General features: G+C 45.1%; 1 protein-coding gene across 2 annotated transcripts in view; it reads left to right on the forward strand.

Moving 5' to 3' along the window:
• The first annotated feature begins 332 nt into the window (after positions 1 to 332).
• The window catches only part of DPEP1 (dipeptidase 1), a 35,354-nt gene continuing 18,492 nt past the window's right edge, over positions 333 to 17,194 (forward strand). Inside the window, exons 1-3 of one of the 2 annotated variants that reach the window (XM_044270629.1) lie at positions 333 to 656; positions 13,834 to 13,969; positions 16,199 to 16,449. In XM_044270629.1, the coding sequence (XP_044126564.1) occupies positions 16,322 to 16,449 (128 nt within the window). In that variant the 5' untranslated portion in view covers positions 333 to 656; positions 13,834 to 13,969; positions 16,199 to 16,321. The remainder of the gene's footprint in view (positions 657 to 13,833; positions 13,970 to 16,198; positions 16,450 to 17,194) is intronic. The other variant, XM_044270627.1, reaches the window with a different exon arrangement.

Here is a 17,194-nt window from a genome sequence, read left to right on the forward strand (position 1 = left end):
GCTATGCTGTGTTCGAGCACCGTGCAGCTGAAAGGGCTACTGATGGAGTGTCAGACTGTGCAGGGACACCCCCAACTGGTAACACCCAGCTGGACCTTTGTGGCACACCGCTGGCAATTCATTTATAACTTCTAGCAGGCATAATAAAGGAATGGTACAACATACTGTAGAGTCACGAGAATAGATGACCCAGAATTGTTATTACATGTCAGACGGGGTCACGGCGTTTGACTGTGAAGGGTTAACCGTCTCCTCCCAATGTTCTCAAAATTTAGAATACAATGAAGACATTGCACAACTCACTCTCCTCCTGAATATGTTTACTGTGCGGTTGGGTAATCGGCAGCTAGAAACGAAGACAACGAGGTCACAATCATCCAATACAATGGACCTGGAGGAAGCTGGAGCGGAGAAGTGATTGGCTTAGCATCAATTACTTTGGCTTCAGTCTGTCATTGTCTTCTGCGATTTCCATGATTGGTCAACACACCTGGTAGTGATTACCTAGGACGGCCAGGTATTAAATAGATCAAGCATGAAGAAAGATCAAGACGTTTGAGAGACCAAAAGAGAAGGCCAAGGACTCGAGCTTCTGTCTTCCCCGGATCCGATGGTCACAGGGTGCCCGAGCCAAGTCCATGAAGGTCTAGGAAAGGGTGAGAGTTCTCCTTCCCTTTGAGGGTCCCTTCAGGTATCGTGTTGGACATGGTGTCGTGATCTACAGCAGAGGCGGCTCTAGCCTTTGTGAGGCCCCCACGAGCAGAAGATATGCAAGCGATAGCAGGGCAGGGACGTGCACAGACATTTTGAAGGGCAGGGGCTTAAGTAAAAAAAAAAAAAAGGGCACTTGTCATAATTTCTGAAAATAACTGTCCACATACATGAAGCCACATGGAGGGACACTTCAGATTGTTTTGTGGTGGCGGACAGAAAATAATGTGGTGCTTATAGAACAGACTACACAGTGTAGCGGTATACTGTATATTGTGGGGCACGGTGTAGAGGTATACTGTATATTGTGGGGCACAGTGTAGAGGTATACTGTATATTGTGTGGCACAGTGTAGAGGTATACTGTATATTGTGTGGCACAGTGTAGAGGTATACTGTATATTGTGGGGCACAGTGTAGAGGTATACTGTATATTGTGGGGCACAGTGTGGAGGTATACTGTATATTGTGTGGCACAGTGTAGCGGTATACTGTATATTGTGTGGCACAGAGTAGAGGTATACTGTATATTGTGGGGCACAGTATAGAGGTATACTGTATATTGTGTGGCACAGTGTAGAGGTATACTGTATATTGTGGGGCACAGTGTAGAGGTATACTGTATATTGTGTGGCACAGTGTAGAGGTATACTGTATATTGTGTGGCACAGTGTAGAGGTATACTGTACATTGTGGGGCACAGTGTAGAGGTATACTGTACATTGTGGGGCACAGTGTAGAGGTATACTGTACATTGTGGGGCACAGTGTAGAGGTATACTGTATATTGTAGGGCACAGTGTAGAGGTGTACTGTATATTGTGGGGCACGGTGTAGAGGTGTACTGTATATTGTGGGGCACAGTGTAGCGGTATACTGTATATTGTGGGCACAGTGTAGAGGTATACTGTATAGTGTGTGGCACGGTGTAGAGGTATACTGTATATTGTGTGGCACAGTGTAGAGGTATACTGTATATTGTGTGGCACAGTGTAGAGGTATACTGTGTATTGTGTGGCACAGTGTAGAGGTATACTGTATATTGTGGGGCACAGTGTAGAGGTATACTGTATATTGTGTGGCACAGTGTAGAGGTATACTGTGTATTGTGTGGCACAGTGTAGAGGTATACTGTATATTGTGGGGCACAGTGTAGAGGTATACTGTATATTGTGTGGCACAGTGTAGAGGTATACTGTATATTGTGTGGCACAGTGTAGAGGTATACTGTATATTGTGGGGCACAGTGTAGCGGTATACTGTATATTGTGTGGCACAGTGTAGAGGTATACTGTATATTGTGGGCACAGTGTAGAGGTATACTGTATTGTGGGGCACAGTGTAGCGGTATACTGTATATTGTGGGCACAGTGTAGAGGTATACTGTATATTGTGGGCACAGTGTAGAGGTATACTGTATATTGTGTGGCACAGTGTAGAGGTATACTGTATATTGTGGGGCACAGTGTAGCGGTATACTGTATATTGTGGGGCACAGTGTAGAGGTATACTGTATATTGTGGGGCACAGTGTAGAGGTATACTGTATATTGTGGGGCACAGTGTAGAGGTATACTGTACTATTGTGGGGCACAGTGTAGAGGTATACTGTATATTGTGGGGCACAGTGTAGAGGTATACTGTACTATTGTGGGGCACAGTGTAGAGGTATACTGTATATTGTGGGCACAGTTAGCGTATACGTTGTGTGGGCACAGTGTAGAGGTATACTGTATATTGTGGGGCACAGTGTAGAGGTATACTGTATATTGTGGGGCACAGTGTAGCGGTATACTGTATATTGTGGGGCACAGTGTAGAGGTATACTGTATATTGTGTGGCACAGTGTAGAGGTATACTGTATATTGTGGGGCACAGTGTAGAGGTATACTGTATATGTGTGGCACAGTGTAGAGGTATACTGTATATTGTGTGGCACAGTGTAGAGGTATACTGTATATTGTGGGGCACAGTGTAGAGGTATACTGTATATTGTGGGGCACAGTGTAGAGGTATACTGTATATTGTGTGGCACAGTGTAGAGGTATACTGTATATTGTGTGGGCACAGTGTAGAGGTATACTGTATATTGTGTGGGCACAGTGTAGAGGTATACTGTATATTGTGGGGCACAGTGTAGCGGTATACTGTATATTGTGGGCACAGTGTAGAGGTATACTGTATATTGTGTGGCACAGTGTAGAGGTATACTGTATATTGTGTGGCACAGTGTAGAGGTATACTGTATATTGTGGGGCACAGTGTAAGGTATACTGTATATTGTGTGGCACAGTGTAGAGGTATACTGTATATTGTGTGGCACAGTGTAGCGGTATACTGTATATTGTGTGGCACAGTGTAGCGGTATACTGTATATTGTGTGGCACAGTGTAGAGGTATACTGTATATTGTGTTGCACAGTGTAGAGGTATACTGTATATTGTGTGTCAACAGTGTAGCGGTATACTGTATATTGTGTGGCACAGTGTAGCGGTATACTGTATATTGTGTGGCACAGTGTAGAGGTTATACTGTATATTGTGTGGCACAGTGTAGCGGTATACTGTATATTGTGTGGCACAGTGTAGAGGTATACTGTATATTGGGGCACAGTGTAGAGGTATACTGTATATTGTGGGGCACAGTGTAGAGGTATACTGTATATTGGGGCACAGTGTAGAGGTATACTGTATATTGTGGGCACAGTGTAGAGGTATACTGTATATTGGGGCACAGTGTAGAGGTATACTGTATATTGGGGCACAGTGAGGTATACTGTATATTGTGGGGCACAGTGTAGAGGTATACTGTATATTGTGTGGCACAGTGTAGAGGTATACTGTATATTGTGTGGCACAGTGTAGAGGTATACTGTATATTGTGGGCACAGTGTAGAGGTATACTGTATATTGGGGCACAGTGTAGAGGTATACTGTATATTGGGGCACAGTGTAGAGGTATACTGTATATTGTGGGGCACAGTGTAGAGGTATACTGTATATTGTGGGCACAGTGTAGAGGTATACTGTATATTGTGGGGCACAGTGTAGTGGTATACTGTATATTGTGGGGCACAGTGTAGCGGTATACGGTATATTGTGTGGCACAAACATATTTCACATGAAAACCTACAGTTACTTGGTTTGGCCCTTGGGGATCTCGGACGCCACTTCCACACTTTGGCCGGGGTCTCGGCTGAGCTGATGTTGTGCTTTATCCTAATGAGAAAGATTTCATAATAAGGATTTGGAGAAGGGGCAGAGGAATAGCAGAGCAGGGAGAGGCTGGTGCTGCTACTAGGGGGTCATACCATGGGGAGTAATAAAGCCCACCATAATGCCCCCCCCCCCCCCGTTGTAATAATTCTCCTTATAATAGACAGTGCAAAAAATACCCCCTTATAATGCCCCCAGTTGAGCTAATGTTCCCATAGTGCCCCCATAATGTGCCAGTATAAAATACCCCTATATAGTGCCCCCAGTAAATGCCCCCATAGTGCTCCTCTCCCCCCTTCCTCCTAGTGCCCCCATAATGTACCAGTATAAAATGCCACTGTACAGAGCCCTCCATATAACATACCCCTTCTTTGTGGCCTCAGTAGATGCCCCTATAGTGCCCACCAATAATGTGCCAGTAAAAAGTGCCCCCAATGATGCCCCCTGGCCTTAATGTCACATTTCTCCCCCTCCATGTCACATCACCCCCTCCTTTTTACATCACCCCCTTCGTGTCACATTTCTTCCCCCCCCCCCCCAATAATTGTGTTGGGTGGGAGCCAGAGCGAGGCCCCCACCAGTTTGAGGTCTTAGGCGTGGCCCTAATGGAGGAGCCGCCTCTGATCTACAGCGTCATGAATGAGATCTTGTGATTGAAGGCCGATTGGGCGTCTTATGGCTGCTGAAGCGCTGGCACTGGTTCCTGGCACCATTAGAACCAGCAGTGAACGTCCTCTCTGCTCTCAGTATGATCGTCCTATTACATTACACTAGGGCTCGTGCACACCAACGTATTTTCTTTCCGTGTACGTTTTTTTTTGCAGACCATATGCGTAGCCATTGATTTTAATGGGTCCGCAAAAAAAAAAAAACAGAAGCTTCTCCGTGTGCATTCTGTTTCCATACGTCTGTGCCGCAAAAAAATAAATAGAACGTGTCCTATTATTGTCAGGATTAAGGACTGTTCTATCAGGGGCCAGCTGTTCCGATCTGCAAAATACGGAATGCACACGGACGTCATCCCTATTTTTTACAGATACATACGGTTGTTTGCATGAGCCCTAAGGCACATCTCTGGGTTTAAAGGGGTTTCTGCCCAGTAATTTTTATTTTTTTTTCAAATATTTTCTAATTATTATTATTTTTAACTCTCTAATTCTCTGCTGCTCCCGTTTTGGCGCTTCCTGCATTTTCCACCAGTCTCTACCTCCTGGTCCCGCCCAAAAGGGAAATATGACCGTTCCACCAATCCTTGGCCGCAGTGACCCGCTACAGCCAGGGATTGGTTGCAGCATCACAGGTCTGTGTCAAAAGGGACCAGGGCGGCATCCGAGAAGCGTCAAAACCGGATCGGTGAGGTTAGTATAACTTTTTTAGACTTTTTCAAAGCATTCTTACATTTTTGGTTACTTTTTTTTAATTTTTTTTTTATAATTTGAATCCTTTTAATTAAATGACTCTGGGGTGCTCCGAGTAAATTGGGAGTCGTAGCACCTGACAGATGATTTTTCTTTGCTCCCGATTGGAGGTGAGGGGTGCATAGACTGCGGTCACACGTGAGCCCTCGTGTCTAATGGGGACCGTTGCCATCTATACCACATAGTCCCCGATGGCCAAGCTCCAAGTTATGCCTCTGCCAAGAGGAATTACTGAGGGGAGGGAAGGATCAATCACTCTGCGTACTCCGTACAGGCTTTAAAGGGGTTGTCCAGGGTTAGAAAAACATGGCTGACTTCTTCCAAAAACATCACCACCCCTGTCCATGGGTTGCGTCTTGTATTGCAACTCAGCTCATTTGGAGTCAATGGGGCTGACCTGCAATACCACACTCGACCTGCTGTTTTTGGATCAAAGCAGCCATGTTTTTCTACCCATTTAAATTAGCACTCATGGATTAGGACACTAAAGATGGGAGTTGTCCGAAAATTTTGGCCACACCTGCTGATTATCTGATGTGTATGGCTCAGCATTGCCAAAAGTCCTTCAAAACTGCCCGAATTTGAACCCTTAAAGGGGTTGTCTATATAGATAACCATGGCTGCTTCTTTCCAACAACAGTGCCACACCTGTTCTCAGGTTCGGTGTGGTATTGCAATTTTTTTTAATTTTTTTTGCTAAGTTATCTATTCGCTTGAGATGTTGGCTCTTATTGCCATATGTCATTCTTCATGCAAATACTTTTCTGTCATTATCAGATTACGCCACTCCCAAAGGCCACAATAAAACTTCAAACGGGCTTTTCTTAATTTCTAAAATATCTGCCGAATTGTTCACCACTGTGAACGGGCTCCCCGATCTGAAGTAATGTATCGGAGGAGCCGGGTCGGGTCAGCCGGTCCTTATCTATTGTCACATACTGTCTGTTTCCATTAACGCAACCCTTGTACTTATACGGCTTAATTACCCCCATAAACGGGATTACATTTACAGTGAGGGCCTGCCATTCAGGTCCTGATGGTCCACGGAGACAATAATAAGGTCAGAAGGTTTGAACTTTAATACTTTCGCGGCAGGAAGGTTACGACCGTACAATACCATGCAATTGGCATATGTAGACACATGAGCTCTTGGAGCATAGTATCGGGGCTCGTGCACGAACATATTTTTTTGTCCATGTCCGTTCCTTCTTTTTATGCGGAACCATTCATTTCAATGGGGCCGCAAAAAAAAAAATGGAAATGACTCCATGTGCATTCTGTATCTGTATGTCCACAAGTCCGTTGCAAAAAAAAAGAACATGTCCTATTCTTGCAGACAAGGCAGGCATTGTTACAATGGATCTGCAAAAAAAAAGGATGTCACACGGATGCTACCCGTGTGTTTTTTTTTTTTTGTTGTTTTTTTTTTTTTGCGGATCCGTGTTTTGTGGGCCGCAAAATGCATACGGTCGTGTGCATGAGTCCTAATTCATATGTTATATCTGCAGCATCTGATACCGTCGTCTTGTGGCGTTGCCAAAAATTTAAACTGTCCCACCTGTCCTAAAGGGGTATTCCATCTTATAAACTGGGGGTATCGCCAGAGCCTTAGCTACGATTTCTTTAACCCAGGGCAACGATTCAGTTTGCTACTGGAGCCCTGAATCTGAGTGTATTCCCACCCAGCACCCACATCACATAGATCACTAGGTCCAAACTTAGGTACACCCACCGATCCTGAGGATGAAGGGGGTGCAGCACTTATTTCATGCTGCGTCCCATTCTGGGAAGCAGATTCTGACAACCCTGCTATGCTGCTGGCCCTTTACTAGATGGAAATACCCCTTTGAATGGCTGCTCTACTTCCTTTATTCAAACGTAGCCCCGTGGCAGTGGAATACCTACCATAGAGGTTTATGAGTTCCGAGGTTTGTAGAGTTGCTGCATTTTCTGTCAGCCACCACTAGGGGGAGATCAGTGCCTAGAGATTCTACAGCTGTGATTGATTTCAATAGTAAGTGTATAAATTCCTATGCGCTGAGCTCCCTCTAGTGGCGGCTGCAGGCAGCCAGTTTTATCATCTAGAAGGGAGGCAGGAGACCTATCAGTGTAGTTATGCCAGTTGTCTGGTGTAAATACATTGAGAAATATGGTGTTCAGAGTGATCGCCATATTTATGAAGCACCTGAAGGTGGAAGGCAACTTTTTACATTATATATATATATATATATATATATATATATATATATAATATTTCTTTCTTTTTTTTTCTTTTTTTTTATTACAATGTACCGTAAATTTTTTATTTTGAAAAATTGTAAAATCAATTTTGGGGCATTGCTCTTTGCATTCCACATTGCCTGGGAGTGATTATCGCATGTGTACTGGGAAACTGGGTGAGGCAGGGGGCTCATACTAAGCTTTGCTATGGGGTCCTATGAGATTAGTGTACGCCTTAGGGTGATGTAGGTGCTATGGACAGCGAATGGTGTTGGAGTCAGTAACCAGGCCAGTTGTGGAAGATAAACATCTCTTTACTAAAGTGCAGAATGGGAGTTGTAGTACACCCAATGGTATCAAAACACAGTTTTCAGTGCAAATCTTCCTAGCCAGCAATGTATAGATATAGGACAGGATGGGGATTGTAGTACTCCTTCCCTCTATCTCTCCAAAGTCTTCAGAATGTAAGGCTGGCAATATTATTCTTGCAAGGGTTGCTGTAATTCCCACCTGAGGGGCACAGGATTAAGATACGGTGGACCAGACCGTGTCCGTGTGTGAGGTGTCTTAGCAATGTCCCTCTCACTGCAGTAAAGTCTCTATCAGCCTCAGGCCTCATGCACACAACCGTATGTGTTTTGCAATCCAGAAAACACGGATCCTGGCCGTGTGCATGCTGCCATTTCGTGTGAATGAGGCCTTAAAGAGCAAATACCTTACTGACCGACTCCAGTGCCCGGCCATGCAGGTTCCGGACCTTCTAGTTCTTTCCATTCTCTCTCTTCCTGGAGTACTGTGATGTAGAGTGGGGTTTCTCTCTGAGTTGGTGATTCCCTGGAACTTAGGCCTAGACCTCGGAGGAGTGAGCACATGTAGCCTCCCCTTACTTCTACTACAACTACCAACTGAGCTAGGGGCGGACCGGAGTCTAACTTCCTACAGGGGAAGATTATTAACCCTGACTGATCCATACAGAGATATGCTGCTGCATTACAATACAGTTCACAGAGATGGATGCTTTAAATAAATAAATAAAAAACAATTAAAAAAAAACTTTTTCAATTAACTTAATTAAAAACAAGTGAAAAATACTCATTTAAACATATAAACAAAGAAAATAAATACTGGTTTGGCTATGACTGTATGGCCCCACGGAAATGTATATTCCCTCAACAACGCAGGATTTCTGCGTCAACAGTAAATACCTAATCCAACTATAATCCAGACACCTCTGCACGTGTGAGAACACGAAGCGGAGATAATATCTCGTGTGTCTCAGATCGGACTTGGGGAAACTTCACTTGTTAGGCTACTTTCACACTAGCGTTAATATTTTCCGGTATTGAGATCCGTCATAGGGTCTCAATACTGGAAAAAAACACTTCCATTTTGTCCCCATTCATTGTCAATGGGGACAAAATGCAACTGAACAGAACGGAAGGTTTCAAAATGCATTCTGTTCCGTTCTCGTACCGGAGAGCATATTGTAGTTTGCTTTCCGTCCTAGGAAACTGATCGAGACTGATCCGGTTGCAGGGGCGTACCTAGAGCATTTGGCACCCGGGGCGAACCCTTTGTTTGGCACCCCCCCTCCCCCCCCCCCCCCCCCCAAGAAAGTTAAGAAAACATGCACAAACTTTTTTCAATGTTTTCAATAATATTTATTACAAATTTTCGGATCCGCAAAACACATGCGGACGTCTGAATGGAGCCTTACAGGGGGGTGATCAATGACAGAGGGGTGATCACCCATATAGACTCCCTGATCACCTCAGTCATTGATCACCCCCCTGTAAGGCTCCATTCAGACATCCGCATGTGTTTTGCGGATCCGATCCATGTATCAGTGGATCCGTAAAAATCATACGGACGTCTGAATGGAGCCTTACAGGGGGGTGATCAATGACGGAGGTGATCAGGGAGTCTATATGGGTGATCACCCCTCTGTCATTGATCACCCCCCTGTAAGGCTCCATTCAGACGTCCGCATGTGTTTTGCGGATCCGATCCATGTATCAGTGGATCCGTAAAAATCATACGGACATCTGAATGGAGCCTTACAGGGAGGGGGGTGATCAATGACAGGGGGGTGATCAATGACAGGGGGGTGATCAGGGAGTCTATATGGGGTGATCAGTGGTTCATAAGGGGTTAATAAGTGACAGGGGGGGGTGTAGTGTAGTGTAGTGGTGTTTGGTGCGACTGTACTGAGCTACCTGAGTCCTCTGGTGGTCGATCCTAACAAAAGGGACCACCAGAGGACCAGGTAGCAGGTATATTAGACGCTGTTATCAAAACAGCGTCTAATATACCTGTTAGGGGTTAAAAAGATCACATCTCGAGCCTGCCAGCGAGCGATCGCCGCTGGCAGGCTGGAGATCCACTCGCTAACGCTTACCTTCCGTTCCTGTGAGTGCGAGCGCGTTCACAGGAAATCTTGCGTCTCGCGAGATGACGCGTATATGCGTCACTGTGCGCAGCGCTGCCACCTCCGGAACGCACATGTGCGTTAGGAGGTCCGGAGGTGGTTAATAAAATAAAAACCTGCACCCCCTTAAAAAAAAATCACTTTCCATCTGCACCAAAAAGAAAAAAAATCCAAATCCCCATCAATACAATGAACAAATCCTGCACCCCCCCCCTTAATTACACCCTCTCTTCTCCCCTTAATTACACCCCCTCCCTTAATAACACCCCCCTTAATTACACAGTGTAATTAAGGGGGGGTGTTATTAGGGGAGAACTTAGAGAGGGTGTAATTAAGGGGGGGGGGGTGCAGGATTTGTTCATTTTATTGATGGGGATTTGGATTTTTTTTCTTTTTGGTGCAGATGGAAAGTGATTTTTTTTTAAGGGGGTGCAGGCTGCACCCCCTTAAAAAAAAATCACTTTCCATCATCTGCACCAAAAAGAAAAAATATCCAAATCCCCATCATCAATAAAATGAACAAATCCTGCACCCCCCCCCCCCCTTAATTACACCCCCTCCCTCCCCACCTTAATTACAATTTACACGGTACACCCCCCCCCCCCCTTAATTACACAATTATTTACTTTACTTTTACGGTGTGACTCACATTTATTTTGAATGATGCCCGTTGCCCGCCGTCCGGCCGTCCGACCGCTGGTAAGATGGATGGGATCCGATCCTTCTTCTGATCCGTGAAGGCGGCGGCGCGGCGTCAGCGTCGTGACGTCGTCACGTCATGTTGCGCGCCGCCCGCCGCCGCAATAATCCGAGTCGCGTCGCATGGTCGCAGCAGTGGATGGAGCCGGCCCGGGGACGGGTGACTCCGGCGTCAGCACCCCCCTTGTGAGTGGCACCCGGGGCGGCGAGTGGCACCCGGGGCGGCCCGCCCCCCCCTTGGTACGCCACTGTCCGGTTGTATTATCTTACATACCCAAGACGGATCCGTCATGAACTCCATTGAAAGTCAATAGGGGACGGATCCGTTTTCTATTGTGGCAGAGAAAACGCATCCGTCACCACTGACTTGCATTGGGGGTCATGACGGATCCGTCTTGCTCCGCATCCCAGGACGGAAGGCAAACTACAACATGAACGGAATGCATTTTGGAGCTCTCCGTTCTGGTCAGTTCAGTTCTGTCCCCATTGACAATGAATTGGGACAAAACTGAAGCGTTTTTTTTTTTGTTTTTTTTTTACGGTATTGAGCCCCTATGATGGATCTCAATACCGGAAAACTAAAACGCTAGTGTGAAAGTGTGGCCTTACATTGTACACATCTCATCTTATGTGTCCATCTTCTCTTCACTCTTGCTGTTCATGCTACAGCTGAAGAAGAGCAGCCCCCAAACCCCTTCACTAAATAAACTGACTGGTATCGGAAACTACGTTGTGCCCTCTATTAAGTCCTCTCTATCTCAGTTAGAAATCTGATCCAGGCTCCGCTTCCTCGGCTCTACGCGTTTCAGCATAATTCAATGCCTCATCAGGAGCGCTATAATGTAAGCCCTATGGAGACAGACAAACCTAAAGTCCCGCGCTCGCCACCTCTGCACGCCGAAAGGCGGCCGCCGCCGACTCCAGAAATATTTAAGCGAAGTAGCTCCGCCCACATCAAGGGCAAACATAGAATGTGTCGGCAGATAAGAGCCATTAGGCCCATCTAGTCTGCCCAATATACTGAATACTATGGATAGCCCCTGGCCCTATCTTATATGAAGGATAGCCTTATGCCTATCCCATGCATGCTTAAACTCCTCCACTGTATTTGCAGCTGCCACTTCTGCAGGAAGGCCATTCCATGCATCCACTACTCTCTCAGTAAAGTAATACTTCCTTATATTACTTTTAAACCTCTTCCCCTCTAATGTAAAACGAATTAAACACTAATCGTGCAGCAGAAGAGCCGGAGGAGGGAGTGGCGAGCCGCACTGAGCCCACTCCCCGGCTCCATCGCTTTTTTAGAGATATATTAGGTGGATATAATCCAGCATAGTGGCTCAATAGAATATGGAATAGTGAGCATATCATAGTTACAAAACTAAGAAAAAACCAAAAAACTACAGAATATCCAATTAATCAGGGATATTATGAGAAGGTTACAACATAGAAATTTTTAGCATCTCTGATCCTAAATTGATCGACTAGGGGGACTATATTGACAGATCCTATATTGATCAACTAAAGCTAAAAGGACCGTCCTAGCGAGCAATTTGCAAAATGCTGATATGTTGTCATATTATAATATCATTACCCATAATGGGGGCATCACTGATTTCAAGCCAAAGCCCCCAGTAGGAGGGTTCTGTATAAACCAGCGGTGCATAAAACACTCACCGTTCAAAATCTCATATCCCAGCATATAATTAATGAGACAAGATGCTATATGGTATTATATCTAAGTATCAAACATGGGCAGGATCGTCCCCAAATAACATCCCCCCCGTCGCTCTCATACCGCCAAGCTTCCAAGGGCTATTAATGACTCTACAAAAAGCACGTATAAGGGTCATACAGTTTTAAGGAGACACCTCCGTTACGCTTCTTTTTGCAGAAGGCGTTTGTCAAAATCGCCCCCCTTGGTGATGGTCTGATAGTTTTGATCCCCTGGAATGTAATATCTCCAGGACCTTCCTTGAGGCATTCCACAACATGGCGTGCGATGGGAGTTTCTGATTCATTACGTATATTGTTAAGATGCTCCCCTATACGCCTCCTGAATTCTCTGTGTTTTGCCCACATATTGGGCTCCACAGGAACATGTTGCTAGGTAGACCACGCCTGTGGTTCTGCAGTCATACGTGACACCAGTGCTGGTACTCGTAAATGTCCTTCCCATCTGAATAGACCACAGGCGATACACTTCCCGCAGTGCCTCTCAGTGGGTTTTGAAGCCACGAGGATGGTTGGGGCAGCGGCTGATGGAAACTGTGGACCAGCCGGTCCTTGATATTTCTACCATGACGGTAGGTGATTGCCGGTGTTTGGCAAACCAAATGCCCAACATCCGGGTCTGCTCTTAAGATACCCCAAAACCTGGAAAGCACCTCTCCCTCCCTTGTACGTGTGCTGCGTCACAGCTGGCACTGACGCATATTGACCCGATTCGTCACCTTTTGGTTTTGGATTCAAACAAGAATCTGTCACGGCTTAAGGCATATTGATATAAGTCGCCTTTCCAGAGAATCAGGACATCATCGATATATCTGAGCCATAACATGATCGATGATGTCCAAGCTCTCATCTCGTCCCCAAATACAATCTCACGTTCCCATCCACCCAGATAAAAGTTTGCATATGTCCGGGCTCACGGGCTTCCCATAGCTACGCGGCGCCCTTTATCTGGTGATGGGTCTTATTACTGAACAGGAACGTGTTATGCTCTAGTAGGAACTTCCTCAAATGTAATACAAGGTCATTATTTGGCCAAAAATGTGTGGCCACCACGTCACATCCCTTGTCATGCGGGATGGAACTATAAAGTGCCTCTACATCTAAGCTGGCCAGCATGACCTCCTGCTCTACCTGGATGCCATCAATCTTTTTGATGACATCCATGGAGTCCCTAACGTAAGAGGGCAGGGATGTGACAGATGGCCTCAAGATTTGGTGGACATAAGTAGTGATAGGATGGGTGAGGCTGTTTGTGCCCGAGCCTTTCAGTGGATCAAGACCCTTGTGGATCTTCGGAAGCCCATAAAAGCATGGCTTCTGCGGATGGGGTGGTAACAAATATTCAGGATTTCTGGAGAACCTATTGGCCGCTTCAATTTGCTCACAGAGGGTCACTGTGTTTCTTTTATAGATACTGCGCTCTTCATTCAAAAGCAAAGTCTGGCCACGGGCATAAGAGGGATTCTCAATCCCGGGGAACCATCTTTAATTTCAGATACGTTTCTGATGTTTGTATCTCCCACCACCCTCTGATATGATCGTTTTAGGTATTAGTTAAAGTTCTATTCTTATTCTATTTTTATTTTTGTAATGTGTAGGGGCAGCGATACTGACCATTTTTGTAATATACTTTAATTACTGAAATCGTACATTTCTATTAGAAAAATAGCTCAAAAGTGGCCCATTTTGAGCCTTAGCGACGCTCCTCTGTCTTCTGTTTACATGGAGATCTAAAGTATCTGTTAATACTTGGGCTACTTTCACACCAGCGTTTTTACTGCATCCGGCAGGGTTCAGCAAAAACACTTCAGTTACTGATAATACAACCGTCTGCATCCGTTCTGAACTGATCAGTTTGTATTATCTTTAACATTGCTAAGACGGATCCGTCATGAACTCCATTCAAAGTCAATGGGGGACGGATCCGTTTTCTATTGTGTCAGACGGAAAGCAAACTGCAGCATGCTCTCCGGAACGGAATACATTTTTTGGAGCGCTCCGTCCTGTTCAGTTACGTTTTGTCCTCCATTGACAATGAATGGGGACAAAACTGAAGCATTTTTTTTCCGGTATTGAGACCCTATGACAGATCTCAATACCGGAAAATAGAAACGCTAGTGTGAAAGTAGCCTTAGAGGGCGTGATTCAGTAGGCAACTGAGCATCAGAAAAAACGAACCACTAGTATTAAGACCACCTGCTAGAAATCCTCTATACATCAAAATAATTAGAAAATGGAGATTCACAGATCACGTAGATTAACCAGGCACCCTTCATTCATATAGTTCAGAGATGGATGTTTAAAATAAAAAAAATAAAAAACCTTTTATTCAATTCACTTGATTTAAAAACGTCTGCAATAGTGCCGGTGCGCTGCCACATGGGCAGAGGTGTCTGGATTATAGTTGGATTAGGTATTTACTGTTGACCCAGAAATCCTGCGTTGTTGAGGGAATATACATTTCCGTGGGGCCATACAGTCATAGCCAAACCAGTATTTATTATTTTCTTTGTTTATATGTTTGAGTATTTTTCACCCGTTTTTTAATCAAGTAAATTGAATAACGTTTTTTTTTTGTTGTTGTTTTTTTTATTTATTTTTTATCTTAAGCATCCATCTCTGTGAACTATATCAATGAAAAGGGTTCTCCAAGAATTAAGAAAATGAAAATACTTAAAAGGGTTCTGCAGTTTGTTTAAACTGATGATCTATCCTCTGGATAGATCATCAGCATCTGATCGGCGGGGATCCGACACCCCCGCCGATCAGCTGTTTGAGAAGGCAGTGGCGCTCCAGCAGCGCCGCGGTCTTCTCACTGTTTACCGCCGGCCCAGTGACGTCACGACTAGTATCAACTGGCCTGGGCAAGGCTAAGCTCCATTCAAGTGAACAGTCATTAGGAAAAATAAAATGGCCACCTTCCTACTAGTACACACAAAACATGTCCTAATTACACAGGAAGATAAGTTAAAGAGCTGCGCCATCTTCCTCTCTTACTTGTCATGGATTGTGATCCTGAATACAGTTTAATATAATCTTCAAATGAATCTCTGTAGGAATGGAGTTCATTAGGAGACATGAAGTACAGAGAGGAGGTGGGGATGTAGCTAATGAGCAGCAGCTCTTGTATGCAGTCTCCATTACCACAGTCTGTCCTGTCCATCCTCTCTGTACTTCATGTCTCCTCATGAACTCCCTTCCTACAGAGATTCAGCTGAAGATCTTATCGGCTGTATTCAGGATCATCATCCCTGACCAGCAGAGAGGAGGATGAGGCAGCTCTTTACCTCAGTGTTGTGAAGTAACTTGTCCTCCTTTGGGATTAGGACAGGTTTTGTGTGTATTAATAGGACGGCGATTTTATTTCTCCTAATGATTGCTCCCTAGACAAAATGAGCCATTATAACTAATGAAATATATTTGGGAATATACTTATAATAAAGTCTGTATTTTCATTTTCTTAATTCCCGGACAACCCCTTTAAGGATGCCTGGTTAATCTACATGATCTGCAAATCTACATTACAATCCATTAGAACATTACATAACATTATGCAGTCAAAAACTATTTGCATGTACCCTATTCTGTGATATGCACATCCCAATCCCAAGTGTCTCATGCCCCTATTGACCCAGAAATACCAGTGGATACCAGTCGCACACGGATCTGTTGATTCTCTTCTCCAGAATTCTTCTTGGGTATATGATTATATGTGATAACTAAGTGGCTCTTTGCCTCTCATTGTCTCTGTTACTTATTAATTTCTCCCTCTGTAGGACCTATAAAGGGCATCGCTTACACCGTCTAATAATTTGCCAGATATATAGTCTAAGAGAAGACACTAGATAAGATCCCGGAGATTGAGGATCTGCATCCGAGGAGTCACCTGAAAAGATACGATGGGCACTAAACACACTATGGCACTGCTGGGGTTATTGACTCTACTGGTCTGCGAACTGGTGACGGTGGTCAACTCGAACAGGGATGAAGCTCTGAGGATAATGGATAAAACCCCCGTCATTGATGGGTAAGTGTGGCACTTTGGGTTATCAGTGGCCAACTTGAGCGTGGTTATGGCATAGGCTCATTCTCCATATTCATATGAGAAGCTCATGGATGATATGGTCACCACCATGTCTAATGGATGAGGTCTACTGGTGGCTACACTGTTTATATGGGACATAGCTATGGATTCTACTATATGATGGTATATACGGCTTGGGGGGGGATCTTGGGAAAGATTCTCCTTTGGAGCTACGACAATGGAAGCTATTCCTCTGCTCGGGGATGGTTTCAGCTGTATAGTCGCATCTTCAGATGGAGAAGAGTAAAGTCAATCCAGATCACCCATTTCCAGATCTCAGATCACACCAATTCTGAATGCTCACCTATGGCCCAGATCACAAAATGGCTACAAAGTAATGTGTGGAGGGGGGCACTAAAATCCGGGCCACATGGACCATCAGCCATAAATCAGGTAAAAATTATATTTAGGCTACTTTCATACTAGCGGCAGGATGGATCCAACAGGCTGTTCACCCCGTCGGATCCGTCCTGCCGCTATTTCACCGTGCCGCCAGACCGCCGCTCTGTCCCCATTGACTATAATAGGGACGGGGGCTGAGCTCCGGCGCAGCACGGCAGTGCACGGCGAGAGGCCGTCGGACTAAAAGGTCGGACATGTCGTAGTTTTAGTCCGGCGGCCTTTCGCCGTGCACTGCCGTACTGTGCCGGAGCTCCGGCCCCGTCCCTATTATAGTCAATGGGGGACG

This window comes from Bufo gargarizans, chromosome 10 (assembly GCF_014858855.1).
Source record: "Bufo gargarizans isolate SCDJY-AF-19 chromosome 10, ASM1485885v1, whole genome shotgun sequence".
NCBI lineage: Eukaryota > Metazoa > Chordata > Amphibia > Anura > Bufonidae > Bufo > Bufo gargarizans.